At 41.7% G+C, this 20610-nt stretch overlaps 1 protein-coding gene across 1 annotated transcript in view; it reads left to right on the top strand.

The window, feature by feature from the left end:
* The window catches only part of LOC308116188 (TSC22 domain family protein 2-like), a 28443-nt gene extending 8136 nt beyond the window's left edge, over positions 1 to 20307 (top strand). Inside the window, exons 2-3 of the mRNA XM_080474220.1 lie at positions 19482 to 19533; positions 19960 to 20307. Of these exons, the coding sequence (XP_080330346.1) occupies positions 19482 to 19533; positions 19960 to 20256 (349 nt within the window). The 3' untranslated portion in view covers positions 20257 to 20307. The remainder of the gene's footprint in view (positions 1 to 19481; positions 19534 to 19959) is intronic.
* The last annotated feature ends 303 nt before the right edge of the window (positions 20308 to 20610 follow it).

Raw genomic sequence — 20610 nt, 5'->3', positions numbered from 1 at the left:
GAGTATTTTCAATTATTTATTATCGGAGGAAAATACCGTGAACATTCCTATAGTAGCTTAAGTATTTTGTTGCTTTTTCATCTATTATATATTGAAAATGACTTGACATGAAATTCAACCCTGATCTTTTAGGGGAACTGTTTTTTAATGTGGAATAGAAAAAAAATCAAGTAACATACTTAAATAACTCTTTAGCAGAATGTACTGCAAGTCTTTCTGTACAGCCTGTACGCAGTAGTGGTTGGCACATTAGCGTTAAGATTTTGGCTTGTGTGAGAGGTTACGGGTGAAACAAACCTGTTTTTTCCAATTTCTTTAATCCCATTTCTCAGTTTGTTGTTTCTGGCTGTAAGGTTACTGGAAACTTCGATATTCTGATACAACATTTAGGAAGTGAAAAAGAAACGTTTTTCAAAGCCTATTAATAGACTATTTGTAAGTGTCTACAGTGTCGATAACTGAGCAGCCATGTGCAGAACTGGTTACAGATATGACTCTGTGGCTTGCTTTTCTCAGAGATGTTGTACTGATCATGCTAATGAATAAAAGATCTGAGCAGGGAAAGAAGACGGAAGAAAATTCAAATCTTTTGGGGTTAATGCAGTGGCGAGGTGATTCAGCAGTTCCAGCACAATGCCTTTTTGTAGAGAGGCTTTCAAGGCTTACCACAGATCAGAGCTCAGGCTTTAGAAATGGAGGAGAGTCGGCTGGAAGTCTGTGGGATATAAATGTCTTCAGCTCTAAACAAGCAAACCAGTTGCTGTGGAAAATAGGGAGCTGTGTGTCGAGCCTTTCGGGCTCCCAGAGTGAGAAGCAAAGGTTGAACAAGGAGGTTTCAGTGCTTTCAGCCCCCCAGAGCCCAAGATGTCTGCGTACTGAGTAATGAGGATGTGTAGAAAGCATGGCAGGCAGCTGCATTTGAGTCATCATCCTCTCTGTGTGCGCTCCCATTTCAATGGCCTCCGTCGACTGATCTCTCACTAGTGTCTGTGAGTCATCTATTCTCTCTCGCTCTCTCTCTCGCTCTCTCTCTCTCTCTCTCGCTGAGAATGGAGAGTGGCACTCATGTTCCTTGTCTGTCTTCACTGTCAGAGCTTTGTGGTTCTCATGCTTTTCAGTCACTTAAATATATTTTATTCCAAGACCAATTAGTTTGAGAGGTAAAGTATAAACCTGTTGCTTGAAGCACAGTAAGATTGACCAGTTTTTAGGATGTTCTTGTGATTACCACTATTGTAAATAACGCTGAGTTCTCAGTCCATTTTCAGAGGCGGGTCCATGAGTTAATAGGATTGAATGAATTGCCATTATACAGAAATGTAAATTATATATGAATGACTTCAGTGGAAGTTATAGATCCCAGCAAAACTGTGTCTGGTTCAAAGTGTCAGTGTAATTAAAAATGACAAAAAATCCAGGATAGAGTTGTCTAAAAACTAATGTATGAAAACAGAATCCGTGCTGCATAAGTAAATAAATTTAGTATGACAACTTTTATCCAAGAACTGTGGCCTCCATAACCAATCTTTTTAACTTATTGTTCATGACCTCATTTCAGAGGTCTGAACATGAGGTGGCCTTGTTGTGTGGTGTCCTCTAGTACACTGTTAGCTTTCTTTTGGAGTTTGCTATTGTATTAAGTGTCGACTCCAGGTAGCGCTGACCTGGTAATGCTGTATGCTGCTTTGACTTCACGAGTGCGGCTGTGGCATCCTGTGTGTTTGCAGCTGGCACACCAGACAATGCTGCTGGTCCGGATGGGGCCTGTAGTGCTTTTGAAGAAGTATTTGTTAGTAGCTTCAGTTTCCTCAGAAAAGAGTTGAGTTGTTAAGTGAGACACCCAGGAACTTCATCTGCTCCACCACCTCCCTTTGACTGTTGAGCAGTGTGTGTGTGCTGTGATTTTTGTTTTGTCCTGGTTTTAGGAGGTGTTGTTGAGGACCAGGTCTTCTTCTATCACACCACCGAGTGAGGTGATGCAGTTCACATCTGTCGCCGTCTCGTGCTCCTCAGAGAGATGTAGGACTGGTGTGTCATCTGTGAATTTAGTGATGGTGTATGAGGAGGGTTATCTGCTAGTGTTAACTTCTCAAAGCGCAAGTTTTGTAATCTGTCAGTGACTTGATGTTGTTCCACATTCTGTTGGAGATGATAGCGTGGAAGAGATTCTCAATGTGCTTACTGTAATTACACTTTGCATTTCTGATGCGTCTTCAGAGAATCATTCTGTGTTGTGCTCTGTTGCTTTCTCTGTTTGTCTGTCTGTTCACTCTCTGCCTCTGTCTGTCTGATAAATAAATGTCGTCGTTATTCTTCACTGAAATAAATTATTTTTAGTAAAAGTGATGTGACATTTAAGGTTGTTTGGTCGCAGCAGTGGATCTGCGTTTGCACCTGCAGAAAAGCACTATGAAGGCCAACATTAACATTCAGGCAAAGGCAATTATTTTCCTTCTTTGCGTTCATCTGAAAAATAAGCAGATTTTGTCACGTCAGTTTCCTTCTTTGCTTAGACGTCTGCTTTCATTTATTGTAACGCTTCCTCCGTCGTCCTCTTCCTCTTTCATCTTAAGTTCATCCGAAGTCCCTCCTGTACTTTCACACTGAACCTTTATCTGCTTGCCACCTCCGGTGTCTTTTGACAAACAGACTTCTACAAAGACACAGACGTGACTCAACATGGCAGGGTAGACGGGGTTTCAGTTTGACAGCCAGATGGAATGTTGACTAAATGAGGTTAGGCTCATTTTAACTGCGTAAAAACTTCACTAATTAACTCAGTGACACCATTCTGGTTCATGGTTGTGTCCTGCTTTGCATCATACAGGTGTGTCTGCTTATGAAATACAAATTATTTTCATCACTCTTCACTGAGCTTCTTGTGTCACAAGGTTGTGAATCAGACTTTAGTCATTCGATAGTGTTACAAAAACCGATTACATTGAGAGAGAAAAAACATCCTGTAATAACCACAGCCAATCTGATTCTTGGCTTATTGATAGTTGATAGTCTTTTATTATTTTCTAGTCGGGTAGCATTTCAGACAGGTTGACCTCATGGTCAGCACTGTGGTGTGGAGGGATGACCGGTCCCTTTTGAACTTTCACACCATCATGCCTCTGCTCTCATCTGAGTCAGCCTCTATATTTAACATGTTCAAATATTTCACCCACATTCTTATTCACGATCGAGCTGCAAAACATGAACACAGCTGAAAAGCACATGTGAACTGAAGTACTTGAAGGTAACCTAAGTTGTTTAAATTGGATTTTTTTAATTCATGTTTATGGGTTTGCGCCCATTGGCCGTCTTTAAGTAGCGAGAGTTCATCAAGCCATTTTGTTATTTGATTTGAAGCACTGATTTTCATTCATTCTGCTGCCTCTGTTCACCACTCTGTCAATGTGCCACCTCAACCTCTGGTTCAGAAAGAGGTCAGTCCAAAACCTCCATACAAAACAACGGAAAATATTCATTGACCACTTCCTGTGCCATCAGTGAGTGGACTTCAGCTGGGAGGCAGGCGGAAGCTGAGGCCAGGAAGTGCAGTGTATTGACATTTTATCACTGAAATGTTTATTTCTTGTCTGCGAGGTCAACAAACACTGTAAAATAACAGATTTTTTTGAGGGAAAAAATGTTTGAAAGATGTTTTTGTCTTCAATATGCTGAATTAGCTGTACTTGAAATGTGCACATTAAGTTTAGTGGTAGTTTCTGAGCTTATTAAAGCTTAAGACAGGAAAGAAAGCCCCCATACTATTAAATTATAAATATGGTAAATTAATTCACCTCAGGCTAGTAATAAGTAAATATGAATATACAGTCGAGTATAAAAGCAGGAAAGACCTTGGGTCAGATGCAGGAATAGTGTGAATGGGGTTGATGATCACACACAGCATGGTGAAGTTTATTGATTATAAAATGCATACAATTTTAAAAGGAGCCTAACGTTCCCTGTCACCGAAGCCCATAACCTTCTAACATTTTGTATGTTTGAAATAATAAACTTTAAAAAAAGGTTAGTAGTTATACATATAAATTGAACATGCCACTTCATTTATTTCACAGTCTTGAATCATTTCACTTCCCCATGAACTGCTGGCCAAGCTGAAGTGACTGGTGAGTGGCAGGTTAGTGCTCAGAGCAGCTGACTAGCCGAGGCAGAAGCAGACTTGAGGAAAAGTGTGGCAGAGTTCACCAGGCCAGCAGTACTCTTCAGGAGCCAATTCTATGCATTATTTAACCAGTGTCAAGCTGCTGAGCCCGAGCAGATAGGTTGGTGTTTGTAGCTTCGGGCGGATGCCACTAGTTGCCGTTCAGCTGAATGATCCACCCCAGATTGTGAATTATATTGACTCGTGGCTGTGCATGCTAACAAATATGTGTAACTGAAACAGAAATTAACACCTTCTGCTCTGAGAATGCTCATATTGGTGTGACATATTTTCACTTGTCTTTCATTGACTTTACTCGATTGCTCATCTGTGCTGAGGTGACGCTGCCAGACCTGAACTTTGCTCCGAGTCGCTCTCGTTTACTGAGGTTTTATAAGCTGAGCCATAGATGCCCCAACAAATCCCTCTTTGATTTCCTGCATACTGTAGTGTCCCATAGGAGAGTGGGCGGGGCGGTCCCGTCGGCAATGTTTCACCGCACAGCTGGGACTTCTCCTGAGTAGAGTATGGCTGCAGGCTTGATCCCATGCAGAGGGTCACGTCCTTGTTTTGCCACTGAGCCTTTTCCTCTCTCTTCCACAGCATCTCCTGATTACAGCATTATGAAAAGATTTCCTTGGTCAAGTCTTATCCCACCATCCAGTTTTTTTCAGCCCTCGCCGCCCTCACTCACTGCCTTCTGATTAAACATGCTTCCAGTTTGGCTTCAGTGATCTGAATGGAGAGTTGTGTGTGCATGTCATGTAGACAAACATGAGTAGTCGCATGTTTAGGGATCGTCATCAAAGAGCCAGTGCTAGGAAAAGCAAATCCAGGAAAACCAGCCGTGGAAAACCTGCTGTTTGCTCTTGGTTTGGTCTTTTGTGCCTTGCTGATTAAACTCTTGTAGAGCACTGCCCACTTTGTTTTTATTTTATTCTAAAGGAAATGTAATAAGTGTTTACCTTTTGGAAAAAAGGAGCTGGCCTTAATGGACCCCTGAAGGAATTCATAGGGTCAAGCTCATCAGTTAATAAAGCAATCATTCCTATTGGCAGTTTATAGACGGCATGAGGCGTCCAGACAAAATCCCTCCTGAGACTGTTTTTCATCCAATGTTAGTCAGCTTATTATTGTTAACTTGTCAGAACGTTGACAGTTTTATGGCCATTCTTTGTTTTTATAGGTTCATTGTGCATTTTCTTTAACCTTATGAAACTATCATGGTTATGTAATTACATGTCACATGTGGGGCATATTGTATTGACCAAGTATTAAAAAACCTTAGATCTTGGTCTCAGCTGCAGGTAGCTCTGCAAATTTGTGTTTCAATGTTGTTGTTTTTTCAAAAATGAGCAATCACATGTTGTGACAGTAGCAAAGTAAAAAAAAAAAAAGACATTCTGTATTGGTAGAAACTTTGCCTGGCAAATCCCTTTTATAAGCATTCATCTGTTTCTCACATCCGACATGTGCAACCATGCTTCAAGCAGTATGACACCCAGTTTGTTTTTTTTACTTATTTCTGCTGAAAGGTTACTATTTAAAGCTATATTAGTACATTGTTAAGGGTGGCTGCTGCTAGTATGGCATTACAGATGAAAAAGAAATGCAAATAAACTAATCCTGGATGCAACAGAACAATCCATATCTTTGTGTATCAAAATTCTCATTTGATAAATGACATAATGCTATTTTGTGGATTTAAAAGCTCTTCCAGGACACACTGTGTGCACACGAAAGCTTATTTCTTGAGCTAATGCAAAGGGACTCAGGTGAACTGTAAATCTGACTGACAGAAACTCACTTTATGATCAAGTGCGGTCATGTTCCAGATGCATATATTGTGAGATAATTGCTGTCTAAATGAAAGCCTGAAGTGTACACCAGCGCTCCCATCAGTTTCATTTGCCTGTATGACCTAAAGCTGTAGGTCAACCAGGCAAGATGCAATGTTTAAGAACATGCACACATGCTTTGTCCCCCCAGGTATTTGCCTGCAGCTGCAGTGGTAGTGCCAGCTGTTGGTCTCTGCCGAAATACTTACAATGACGGCAAAGGAATGTCTTTATTTACCGTAAATTACCGTAATTTTAATTGATTAGTTTAGCTTTTTATGTTTCTTTTGTCAACCTTTTCAATGAAGTTTTACAACGCTGCTCTTCATGTTTCTTTTAATACCCACATCTTGTTCAAACCTGGCCATGAGACACTTGCCGTGTGTTCTGCTCTCTGCTAAACTACACGGGCTGTTATATTGTCAAAGACCAAACAAACCCAAATGTTGGGTCTTCAGATGGGCCTTGATAGGGTGGTGGACTGAAATCCGATGTCCATTGTGAAAGCTGTGAAAAACAGACTTTTACTGTTTATCCACCGAGGTCACCTGCCTCCATCCTCAGCTCTCCTTATATTAACATTTTTAAAAATCTGAATTGCTCCTGAACTTCTCTTCAGATGTCACAATTATTAGTTTCTGTGATGATAACTCTCTTTGTGTTGAAATGTTCTTCCTCTCCCGATAAAACAAGGTATTTTGACTAACATGGAGTAACAAAGTCACAGCTGCACTCTTTAAGTTTGTGAGCTCTTTAAACTGGCAGTGTCTGAATACCTTATTTGACCTTTAGGAAACCTAAAAGCCCATAGCTGCTGCTGTTGGTGGGGTGGGGCAGAGATAAATCTGTCCATAAAACAGACTCCACAATCGCTAGTACAGTAATTAATGCTTTATCTGACTTTTCTAGTTTGGAAAGTGAATTCCTTTCTCTTGTCTGCTTTAGTTCCTCAATCTTTGTTGATCCTCTGTCGTGTAAAACTGTCCTGTCGATCATTTATCACCTTTGCTTTAAATTTTGCGCAAGAGACCTTGGAAAGGTTCACATCTAGAATGTGGTGGTCTGGTGATGTGAGCGTGAACCTTTGTCTTGTTTAGTTATGCAAGGTCCCCCCCCCCCCCCCCCCAAAAGTAAGACTTGATGGATATGTTCAAACTTTAGTAAATCACACCTCTTGCTTTCCACCTATAAACTTTGTAGTCGTTAATTTTTTTAAAAAATTTTGTGATTATGTTTCATTTGTAATGTTTCTTTCAATAAGTCATTGTATCTGAACAGTGTCAAGAGTAATAAATACAAAGAAACTAAAAACAATACATGCTATTTTTAAGCCATGCCAATTTTTGATAAGCCCAATTAATGCTTTGCCTGACTTCTAAGTGTTAGAATTGCATAAAATGAATAGGTTATATTGTATTTTCAGTCCAAATTAATCTGTATGAGTTTATGTGATTATTCTGAAATTCACTTGTTTAGGGCCGAGGCTTGCAGTCATCCCATATTAAGTTTTTATGAAGGTTTTTTTTTTTTATTATTCAAACCATGTGCCAGCAAATACTTGAATAATTGATCTGGCCTTTACTTGCCATAACTACCTGTGGCATTAGATTTATGGATGTCAATAGGTGACTGTAGAAAAGAAAAAGCACCGCAAATTATGTGGAGATCATTTCTGGTTCATTGTAACCTTTGGCACAGCGTTGTCAAGCTTAGGGGGTGTATCAATGCAAATGAGCTTTCAAACAAGCTTTTTATCCAAGTCTTTAGACAAAGGTGAGGAGGGCTGCTTCCCATTTCCAGTTCTGGTTACCTTTTCTTAACAGTTATTAATAACCGTTGCAAGTCAAAAAAAACTATCATGAGAAGCATGTCATTAGAGTATGAGCAGAAACCAGAGTCCAGGAGAAACCCTATGCAGTTTGTGTGTTTGTTTATGGTCTTTTGGTTGTACCATAAACACATTTCAGCACTACAGTTCATGATGCCAATATATATATATATATATATATATATAGATATTAAAATGTTTCATGCCCACTTTAACAGTCTTAATCATGCAATACGCAAACTGCTACATTCACATGCACATATACTCAAGAAACACACCATTTGACAGAACTGCCGTTTAGGGTTCAACCTCCACTTCCCCAAAGTCATATCTGCATAGAAAGAGGTGAAGACAGCAAATTAATTATTGACCTGCTGTCACCCGAGACCCACTTCTTAGAATTCTGTCTTTCTGTTTGATTTAGTTCTATTTTGAGTTTTTAGATGGACAAACAAGTGAAGACATCCAACAATTAAATATCAATTTCCTGAAGTTTACAAGCACACACTGATTTTTCTCAAACAAATCCAAGGAAAACATTGTCCTGTATTAGTTTTCTGTCTCAATTCATATTTAATTTAGTATACTGAAAGTGCATGATTGAAATAATTCCTTAATCTGTAGATAAACAAGACGGTTATGAGAATATTTTACTGCGAAAGCCTCCAGTGGAGACAGCTGTTTGTTTGTAAACTTAATTGTTATGTAATGTCGACATTGAGGAGCTCAAAATGTTGTGCACCTTCTTATTTTCCACTAACAGCTTGTTGTGCTGCCACGTCTTCATCTCGGTTCTTCACATTTGTACATTCTCATGTCTCCCATGTCTTCCTCCTCTAAAGTTTCTCCTGAACATGTTTGACTTGACAGCAAGAAAATTAGTGCAATTTTAATTCTGACCTTCTTTGTCAGCCCCAATGATTTACCATATTACCTCCACTTCTCTGGTCCAAGGGCATCTTGTAATTGGATACAAAATGGCTGCTATAATATCATTCTTTTGTAAAACACTAGTCTGAGAGACATGAGCCCACTTTAGGTTACATTTAAACTATTCTTACTGCAGATTAATTCTAAACATTCGTTTCACACCAAAAATCACTCCAATGCATTTGTTCATTGACGTAGTTTAGATCACTGATGACTGGCTCTTTATCGTGGCTTAACTGCCCTCTGGACATCTAGACAGTTGTTGTCAAGTAAAATTAATCAGAATTAAAAAAACAGAATGGCAGTGTTATTACTCCCTAAGCTTGAGCAGTGAGCACCCGCTTGACTTCCAAATGTGGAATTGGTGTTTACAGAGTGCAATAGTAACAGTTGGCCATGTGTATGTGTTCATGTGTGAGTGTGGTCGCAGCAGGTAAAAGGCAGAGTGCTCTTGTTTGTTCCTCATCCAGCCTCTTTCCTTCGAGCAGTAGTGAAACGTTATTCAAACCTTTTCTGCTGACCACAAGTAAACCTGTAGAACTTTTTGTCTCAAGGCTTTGTCTCTATTACAAGGCCGGACTTGTTGGTAGTGAAAGTAGGGGAGCTGAGGGTGAGGTGTTGTGGGCAAACTGAGGGCACAAAGAGGTATTCCTGGAAACGATTGCCTTATGAAAACTGTAAAACCTCACTTGGACAGTGTACCTTGTTACTTGTGGTATTTTTGCACATTTCGCACTACAGTGTGGGCATCAAGACATGCTTGGCTGTTTATCGTTCCAACACCACATGTACTGGCTAAAAAGGCAACTTTATTGTTGTGATTGTCCTCAGAGTTAAAATGGATATAAACGATCCCAAAATAAGAAGTAAATGAGGCTCTGTCATTCAACAAAATCAAGCTTTAACCCAGTTTTAAGCAAAAGTGCACCAGCAACTGCAGACAAGGATTCCGATTCCACGAGGAATGGTAGAACAGAATGCAAAAAATGCCCCCAAAACAACTGAGGAGAAAATACCTCTAATTTGCAAAATAAAAATCTTTTAGCTACCAATTCGATCAATCGATTAAATCGATTTTTATTTATCAGTAATTTCAGTTTCAAAAATGGTGTGGGAGCTTTAAGCTTTTCACCTTAAACCTGACACTTTAGATCGTTTGATCCAGTCAACTGACAACTGTTCATGTTGTTCAAATGCACAAATTTATTTTTGTCCAACTCGATTACAAGTTCCACTCAGCATTTGTAAACATTCCTGGAAAGCAATCTGTTGATCTGCTGAATGGATTAATTGTAAGGCTGTGCTTATGGTCCTAAGTAAAGCAGCAGCAGCTCTTTTACTGCCTTTTTTTCCAAAGTGATCAACTTTATGATTATGCACAATAAAGAAAAGACAGATTTATAGTGGGTCTGAGTGCACCTGGCCAGTGCTCCCCAGCTCTGCCACAGAGAGTTATTTGTGCCAAACCAGGTATGTGCCGACGGTTTATGGCTCAGAAACAAACAGCCATTATTGGGGTGAGAAACAGGAGGAGTTTGAAGCCAAATCTCTGCAGAAAGTTGGCTGCTTATCCACTTAGTTACGTTTGTTAAACCCATTTTCAATTCTCTTTTATTAATTGATTCATTTATGTTTTGGATCTGTAAATTACAGCAGGAGTCACAGTCCCGCCATGAACTAAGTAATGTACTCATGGACAAATGCGTGGTAGGTGCTACCAGGGTCTGGGAAATGTCCTCGGATGACCTGGGGCCTTTCTGGTAAATACACATTTTTAGCTATGTCGGGGGGGGCCCTTACTGGAAAGTCACAAATGGCAGAGGCCTGATGCTTGTGACATAACTTGATGATGTACAGTACTGTCATCTCGAACCAAAGCAGACTTCTTAATCACAGGGAGGTTGGTGTTGATGGGTGGTGATCGGAACCATCAAAGACATTCACCTGTTGCATAACAGGCCTCATTTCTCAATGATCGTACTGTATGGTGTCAGCGTTTCCACTTCTTGTCAACTTCAGTGTTGGAAACTGTGCTGACTGTGTTTTCTTCAGTAAAGGTTTGCTCAGCACACATAGGCTTTTCCCACGTCTTATAGCTTGCAACTCAATCAGTTGAAGACGTTCACCCCTGAGACATACCCAGTATAACCACAGGTGTCCAACATTTCCATTGGACCAACAAAGGCTCAAACTCAAGGTGGTGGTGTAACCCTATTCATGATACTACTGGATTTTTTTCCCACTATTGTCTATTACATAGTGTCCCATGGTGACACTTAATGCACTGTATTTTGAGGAAATGGTGGCGGCAAAGCACAACAAGTCAGTGCAGAACACGACACAATTCTTAAACAAATCGAGGTAGAGGGAGATGGATTGTAGACATGGCATCAGTGTAGAAAACAACTGCGTCCACACGACACCATGAAAATGACTCAAAACAGTACATATGGCAGGCCTAAATGTGGCGCTATAACTCTTACCACAGAAATGCATCAAAAACAGAGAAGACATGGAACATGCAAAAATGGAGAAGACATTCATTGATTTCAGCAAACGTCCACACGACAATGCCGAGGCAGCATTTTTAATGTGCCCCACTCTGGAAACCGTTTTTTAAAACAAGCCTGTTTTCTAGCTCCTAATCAGTCGGTTGCACTCAGTGGCCACACTGCTTCAACAGTCACTGGTGGAACACAGAGTATGGAAGGAAGGCTTTCTGTGTTTTCATTTAGGCGAAGCTGCCCTAATAAATATTCATTTTTTGAAAACTGCTGATTAATCAGTTTATGAAATAAAAGAAAAGAATGGAAATGCTTATTATGGAACACTTAAGACTTCTTTCCGTGAATATGACTGTGTTGTTTGACTTATAGTCCGAATCCCCCAAACAATTGCCTTCAGAGTAAGAGGTCAGAAAAGGTTCTCTATCTTTTGGAATCTGTATCCAATTGATTTCTTGGCATTTAGCTTTAAACGGTTATTAAAACCACGCTGTCACTTATCAAATGAAAATGTTGCTGGTTAATGAATATCTCAGTTGAGTAAATGTTGCAGCTCTGAAGTCAGCTGAAATGTTGACTGTGCCAAAATGTTGTTTCCACATTTGGACACTTGGAGACCAAAATATATTTCGTGTTATTGGTGGTAATGTTTTGGATGTATCTATAGCATATTGCAACGGATCATCATCATTAACCCTTTTTTTAAAGCCAGAAATAAGCCACAGTAACCAACTCCAGCTAAGACATTTACTTGGTGAAAATGTGTTTACTGCAATCACTCCAGGTTAGAGAGGTTGCGCCAATAAGGACAAGACCTTTATCCTTTGATAAATGCTTTGGTGAATACAGAGGCTTGTTAATGTAGACGTGCAAGGATTTGTCAGTGCTAAGACTAATACCTTTGGCTCAATGTGGATTAAGACCCCACCAGTTAGTCAAACAAGTAGTAATTTGATATTGACGCTCTTGGTGCATACTAAGGATCTGGTTGTAGTTTCACAGTGATTATTTAAGGTGATGGAGCTCCCGCCTTAGCTCCCCCACCGTGCTTGGCTGTGTAGATTGATGTCTATGTTGCGACTCTGTCATTTCTTCAGGAGCTGCAGAAGTGGCTTGACAGCCACCGATAAACATCCCCACGTTATTTTAGTCCCTCGACAGGCTAAACCTTCCATAAACCACTTAAATGAACAGTGATGGGTAAAGTTCACTCACTGTCTCAGGAATTGAGATCTTATCCTTGCTTGTTTTAAGTCCCTGGGAGATTTAACTGCTTCTCATGCTCCATGTCATCCGGTTACTTCACCAAGATGTCTGCTTTAGCCGTCCGTGTCTTCGGGGACGTCACATAGAGGACAGCTGCTGGACGAGGAGTTGCTTGTGCACCAGTCTGATGATTACGCAACAGATGAGGCTGTGAAAGGGACAATTCCTCTGGTTTGTTTACGAGGAAGTTTGGTGGCAGTGGACACACCTACTCATAACTTTGATTTAGTGCTGGAAAAATAAAACCCTCCAGACTTCGGTCTTTTTGTGTTTAGTCTCTATTGTGTCCGTACAGGCCCCTCAACGCACTCTGCAAACACAGTCTTCAAGAAAACCGAGCAAGTGCAGACAGACACATTAACATATTTCCAGCATCCTATGATTGTCACCGCTGTTTGAAGGTTTACAATACAGTAAATTCTCTTCATAGTGCGAATTCAAGTACGTGTGGGGAGATCCTGGTCTTCTTCATTAAGTGATAAAGAGTCGTCACACTTGTTTCCCCAGTGCATTGCATTGAGGTTATTTGTTGGCTCATGAAAAGTGAGTCGATGCCTCGTTAGATGTGTTTACATGTTGATGCTATATTTAAATTGGTTGGATTGAACCAAATGGCCGTGGGAATGTTTTCGCTTACTGCTTTGAAATATTTCCACGAGGGCTGCAAGGATTATAAAACTTAATCAATAACCTTCTCTGCCTCGAAGCCTCGTTTGAATAAATTTAAAGCTCACATTTCACACGGACTCTTTTTGTATGTGTGTGTGTGTGTGTGACACAACATGCTTACATAACAAGCTGCGTGTCCCCTGCAAAGCGGAAGACGGACGCAGTCTATTGGGCGCGTGTAGTTTTGTTGCGTGCAAACAGAACGGCAGACTTTGTTACTGGGTGATCTGTCTTATTTTCTATTGTATATTTATAAGTGGGCTTTAATTACGCAAAAGTATGTTTTATCCGATTACTCAATCGATGGAATATTCCGCACGGAATACTCGATTACCAAAATATTTGATAGCTTCAGCCCTAATTTCCACAGCACTGACATTACAGCCATTGTATTGAAGATTCTGCTAAAGAGAAGTTCTTACATGGCCATTTACAGAGAGTTTACTGCAGCTGTCATAAAAACATTTAAAAAAAAAAAACGTTCCCCTGAGAGGAACATGCTTAAATCGACTTATACTGCCGACGAAAGCAGGACACACTTAAGTTGATATGTATCAAAACACCAGATTATACAAGAGCCTCTTTAAGTTTTATCTGATTTATTTTAATTGGAAATTCTTGTCTAAAGTTATTTGACTTCCTGGGAGTTTTTTTTTTTTTTTCTTTCTTCGTTATCCTTGTGCGTTGTGGAGCTGCTGTTATGCCTGAATTTCCCCGACAGGAAAACCTTTTCTTCTTGAAAGGGTTAATCATGTGATGACTAAATAATAGTTTCTGATCTTTGTTTTGCTCCTTAGAAACACATGAGACCATTTTCAACGTTCGACACCCCTACGTGTAACTTGCTTATGATCTGGTGTTGTGTCTCTGTGTCTTTTGTTAAAAGAACATCCCTTGATATTTAAATAAGATGCTTTCATAGAAAAAGATTTATTTTTGTTTGGTTGCAGTCCCATAATGAGAAACTGACTATCGACTGGACAGATTTTGAATTGAACAAGCATACATTGTGGCTTGCACAAGTAGCAACACTGCTGAGACTTATTTCCCTAAAAATGTTTATCTCCAGGCAATCCGGAGGCTAATTGAAAGTGTATTTTTTTTTTTTTTTCTTTTGTGGAAATTCCTTTGGACAACTGGTATGTGACGTGATTGATTGAAGCTGATGGGTAAACTTGAGGGACTCGCAGGTTTCTAGGAAAACCAGTCCTCTTGCTACAATGCTGGTTTCTTTGTTTTCATAGTGGCTGATGATCATTGGAGCAAAGTGGTGAGGGGACTGACTTGGCTGGCTGCAGGGTCATGCAGTTGTTGCCTTAATCTAGTGAGTTAAATTGAAAATGCTCCTTCTCTGGACTAAAACAATCAGAATTTTCCCACACATTCAATGCAGATACTGCGATTTTTGCAGACGCTTTATTCGCAAGCAAAGTTTGCACCCGACTTCTTAACAGAGAGTTTGGTGCATTTCTATGTTTCTGGCTTGAATGTGTTTTTTGGGGTTTTCATTGTTGGCCAAACAAAACCAGCCCAGCGTAGGCGTCACTTTTTTCTCGTTCTCTCTACAGCTCACTGTGAATGTAACCGTTTTGTAGCTCAACAGTTAAAAACAAAGAGAGTAAGCCAAGCAGCATTTAACATGATTTTTCATTTGCAGCAAGAGAAAGAGGGGGGAAAAAAAAAAGAAAGAAAGAATCTCATGAAACGTGCTTTGAAACAGCTGCTCAGAGAAAAGTCCGAATTCAAGTGGAGGCCTCTGCTTGATGTGAACTAACATTGAACTCGTCGAGATCATTTTCTGAAGTTTTGACTGAAACTTGCTTTTCAGTCAGCCTGGTGTCGTTACGTCTGCTGACCCCATGTGGTGCTGCAGCTGAACTGCGTCTTCTAAAGCAAACTAAATCTCATGTTTGGATTCAAAAGAGACTTGTGAGCGCAATCATCTGTTGTGCCAGCCCCCCCCCCCCCCCCCCCCCCCCCCCCCCCCCCCCCCCCCCCACCTTACAACCATTGTTTGGAGCTGCGCTCATTAATCTGGAGTGTGGGGGGTCATCGTAGACCTGAGATCTAATTTATTCAGCTGTGTCCCCCCACAGTGAGTGTTTGTATTCTTTGAGATGAAGACGTGTGCCGCTACATCTGTGTCCTAATGGAGAACACATTGGATTTGTGGTGGTATAAATCACCATGTGACAAACTCTTGAGAACGGAGGACCATGCTTTTCTCCTGCACGTGTAGCCGAGGAAGGGAGTTGACCTGCGGCGTGCAGAAAGGTTTCAGCTCGGTGTCAAACAGGAGGCCTGCCGATGAAAGGAACGTTTCTTGTAGCTGCTGTCAAATCCAAATACATTGCGGTTAGGGGGCTTCTAAGCCAGAGCCTTAGCGAGGAGCTGTGCGCTGTCCCAGCATGACGGTGACTCCGACACAGATGTCTGAGTTTGTGTTCCCTGGCCTCGGGGCCGGAGGTGACTGGGGCTGGAATGCGCTGCTCTGTGGTCCTGGAGGCTTTGTTTGGGGGGTGATGAGTGCATCTGTACACCGCTGCAGTCTGCAGGGAAGCCCCATGTTGAGGACAACGCAGCGAGTGGTCCTTATATAAACCACCACATGTCCTCCTACTTGAATAAAATGTACAGTTTGCCGTGTTTTCTTTGGACACAGAGTGGCAATAACTTCAGTCACTCTGGACAGTCTCGCAGACTCTCGGCAAGCTTATTCAACTCAACCTGCGAGTTCCTTGTTTTTTGTTCTTGATAAAAACACATTCCAGCCAAAGCTTGTGCACATCCTTGTCCTTCTCAGTCCCGGATGTGTAAAGGAGCTGTTCAAAGACAGCGATGCCCTCGGCAGATGCTGTTGATTATCAAGACTTTGATCACGTGTGAGCGCCATTTTTGTTGTGCAAGGCATAACTTTTGAGCCGTCATCACCTGTGCGGGGATCTGTCATCATGTACATCAACTATATCCAGCAAGATTTCACATAAGTCTGACTTCGCCTCTCGTTTTCCTTTATTGCTTTGTTATGGCCGCAAAACAATCCACTCCAGCTGATACAGTTGATTACACCTTGAACCGCTTTGAAACATCCACTTTGTTGATCCGACCTGAATCTTAATGTCACCATGACCAATAACGGCAGATAAATGGAAGCTAGATGAAAATAATTGAATGATAGAATAAAATACATTTCGGTCTGATGAGCACATGCAACATTCCTGATATCTTGAGGTTCATTTTCCACAAAGGTCTTTGTTTAACAATGTATTTATCCAGCAGATATAGTGCATTGTCTGTAAATAATAGCATTATGGTTGATACACACACACACACACACACACACACAGTCACACACAGTCACACACAGTCAGATACTTTTTGTTAAAATTTTGTTTGAATCTTAGTTTGTTTTTCAAGGAAAATGTAATGCGGTAGCATTATTCAGACACCAGATAATTCCCAGTGTATTAAGAAATACATGAATGCAAAGTGATTTATTTATTGATGGGAGCATAAAAAACAAAAATTAAGTGAAAGCTTTCCCCAGATCACCCGCAAAATCACTTCTCCTCAGTAGATTGCATTTTTTGATAATTGCTTTTCAAAAGCCATGAGTATTTTTGTCATTTGTCATCATTGCTTTTGGCTTTTTAACTGTGAGCCACTTTGAGCTTCATAGAAGGAGTGGGTGAAGGAACAACTAAAGTGGATGGGAATGTTGTTTATAATCCCAATTATTTGGTGTATTTTTGTTTTGTTAGCTTTACTACTGTAAAGAAATAGATTTTTTCTTTCTGTCCTGTATTGCTTCTGCTGCACTAGTAGAACAGACAGGGTCAATGCGACCTGTCCTCCATGAGAAGCCCTGCCTCGGCCTTCATGAACTGGGTTTAACATTGAACAAATCTTCCTGTGCCTCAAGAGTCATTATGTGTAATTTGGAGTAGACGCTGGGATTGGAATCGTGTAAATTGCGCAAGGGGGCGTCCCGGGGAGGCGCGTGAGGGGGGCGGGGGACCGGAGGAGGAGGAGGAGGGAGAGGGACCGGGCCCCGCCTCCTTATTTTGTGATTGACAGTGGAGCTCACACAGACACAAGTCTTCACCCGGTCCAACGAGAGACACACTCGCTTGACGTGAGAAGCGCACGAGGAGATTTCGTGGAGTCGGAAACATGCGTGGCAAGTTGAGCTACAGTCTGCCCTGCTCACCGGGGACTTCCCCTCCGGCCTCCGGACGCCTGCTGCCTTACAGGAGCAGATGTGTCAGGTAAAGGCACTTTCTGCAAAGTCTACTTTTCATCCTGGCACTCTTCAGTCGTTCTTTCTTTAAACGTGAGTCACGCGTGTGGACGCGGACCGGGTGGGACAGCCTTCGTACTTTTTCCACTCAGAAACTTGGCCCGTTGAGCTCTCGCTGCTCGGACGCAGCTGAGATCGATTAGCTGGTAGTGTTTGTTGATGCACGTCATTTCCTCCCCCCCGGGTCGAGGCTCACCAGGAGCTTGTTGTCTGCTGGTCGCGTGTTTTGTGTGCAGTACGCGCTCCGCTCCGCTCAGTACGTGCGCTCCAGCACAACGTAAACATCCACGGGACCCCGTATTATGACTTACAGCAGCACTGTTTGACTATGCTTAGCACTGTTTAGATTATACATTTGTTATTAAATCCGCATCGAGCAATCCGACCTTCTATAATGTTTTTATTCCACCAATTTTGCCCCAAAGTTGTGGCGTCTGTGTGCGTTTAAATTAACATGCTTTGTGAATATTTAAATGGAAAAATGCTTTGTTTCCCATTCCAGCAGCGACACCAACATTATATAGAGTTAATAGGTCGTTCAAGATAGTCTTTATTTAGGTCTTCCATCAGGTTTGGCGCTTTTCAAGATTTCTTGTTTTCAAAGACCTTTTTTTTTTTTTTTTCAATAAGGCTTTTAACTCGGGTCCAGTTTTTATCCCTTGTAGGATTTTAGAATTTTTATTTCTTGTATTTATTCATCCTTTCTATTTATTTATGCATATACAATGGCATGTGGTGGGGGAGTATCATTTTGTTTTTATTCGGTTTTCACCCCGTAAAGCACTTTTTATAGTACTTTTAGTGCAACAAAATGCAGCTTAAAGTTTGATATTTAGTTTGGTTTGATTCTTTTCGGGGAATTTTCACACTGTGTTCCCTTCACTCCAGCTTCATGGCACAGCTCCGTCTCGTGGGCTCAAAACGTCCTGTGTCCCTCCTGTTTTTCATCCACATCTGAGCTGCCGTGATTGCGCAAGAGGGCAAATAATCTAACCAGGTCCAAATGACTGTGCTTCTGTAACTCCTGAAGAGAAAAGATAACACTTGTCATTGTTCATTTGTAGCAGGGTCCGTTTTGGGTTTGGAATTACAATCTGCCCCTTTTCATGCAATTTTATAGTAAAATAGATGGAAAACAGATGCTGTTGTCCTCAAGTGTCCCGAAGAGACAGAAAATACATTTGTCATCCCTTTGAAATAACCATTGGTTTGTTTTGGAACAAATGAATTAAAAAAAATTCTTTCTGTCGATGTAAACGAATTGAAGGCGGCCTGCTTTCTTACAGAGGGCCCTCGCATCGATGAAATCCTATTTCACATCCAAATCCTCAGATAATGTGCAGAATGACATTTTAGTCTATCTTGATCTAACAGTTTGGAATCACTTTTAGTTTGTCAAGCAGAATCTTTTCAAGGCTAATATATGCAGCCACTCTGATTCAAGCATGACACACTTTATCTACTGCCCCGGACAACTGGTTTTGTTACTGCTCATCAGCCCATTGCTCACTGCATGCGCGTAGATTCACACCTGGTTTAGTTTTCGCCTGTGGGGTTTATTGCAGTGTGTCATTTCTTGATATATTTACCTCCAGGATGTCTTAGTGAGCTCACACACCTTTTTAATAATGTTGCAGTCAGGAAAAGTAAATCTTGTGTCCTCACATCAGTGTATGGTCCACAGTGAGGTCTGTGTTGGAGAATGAAATGTAAGCGTTTATTATTTGTTAGAACCGTATATCAGGAATCATCAGAAAGGCGGTCTTGTTTGAATCGCCTCACATTTCAGCTCCTCTTGGAAATTCTTAAATAAAAAATTAAAAATGTAAATCTCCACAAAGTAAAACACTCCTCAATTAATTTTTTTTGTTTTATTGCATGTTATTAAACTCAAATAGTAGTACTTAGTGGACAGGATTTGTTTGTCCTGGTGAAATGGATGGTGTCAGCTTGTCATGTGGTGGTAACCCTCACTCTTCTCTCCCCGCAGCACATCTTCTGCTAGTGTCGTTGCCATCGACAACAAGATTGAACAGGCAATGGTGAGTTTTCCTCAGATTGAAATATCAGGCAAAACACATTTTGCGAATGACTTGCTTCACGCTGCCGACTCCAGAGATGCACCATGAACCTCAAACGATCATGTATTAACCACTTCTTACAAGTTACAGTGGTCAAGTACTAGACGTAACTATCTTATCAACAGACTCGGTTCACCAGAAGTGTGCGTGCGTCCGTCTGCAAACTTATCAAAACCATTCAGTCTCTCCGTGGCTTATACTCTTTGACAGACAAGTGAACTTCTACAAGTATTTTCAGTTGAACAATACATAAGCACAAGGGATGTGACGCGAGCAGAACACAAACGACTATCAAAGGTTTTGTTAGCGGGTCTTCTTCTGCAGGAGGAAACGGTTTAATTTGTGTGCTAATTGTGAGCTTCCCCCCCCTCCTCGTCTGTCCGTCAGGACCTGGTGAAGAGCCACCTGATGTACGCCGTTCGCGAGGAGGTGGAGGTGCTGAAGGAGCAGATCAAGGAGCTCTATGAGAGGAACTCGATGCTGGAGCGCGAGAACGCCGTGCTGAAGTCTCTGGCCAACTCTGAGCAGCTCAACCAGTTGCCCAGTCAGCGGAGACCCGGCAGCACATCGCCGCCGCCGCTGCAGCACCTCCAACACGAGCTCGTCACAAACGCCAGCGCCCTGCTTGCTCATCAGGGCGGCGGTCAGAGCATTCCTCACCAGCACAACATCACATCTGCGTGATTCCACTTCTCTTTTGATCTGCGCAGACCAACAGTCCCCTCGACCCCCCCCCCCCACCCCCCCCCCCCCCCCCCCCACCCCCCCCCCCCCCCCCCCCCCCCCACCCCCCACGTGACAGGAAAGACTCTTCAGGATGCTCCGTCCGAGGTGGAATTCTGTCCCCGTGTTCGGTCACAGGAGACGGGTGAAGGAAAAAGAGGCGGAGCAGCACAAGCGCCAGTTCACACCAAAAACCTGTATGTTCTTGTGCAAGTAGACGGGGTCCAGGGGCACGGAGAGTTGATGTTTTGTCGAGGCAGCGACTGTCCATCCGGCGTTCGTACCTCCAAGGCTAAAGGATCGGCAGAAGTGTGG

This window comes from Lipophrys pholis (assembly GCF_963383615.2).
Source record: "Lipophrys pholis genome assembly, chromosome: 10".
Taxonomy (NCBI): Eukaryota; Metazoa; Chordata; class Actinopteri; order Blenniiformes; family Blenniidae; genus Lipophrys; species Lipophrys pholis.
The sequence above is the reverse complement of the archived record's forward strand: the minus strand, read 5'-3'. Positions and strand labels throughout refer to the sequence as shown.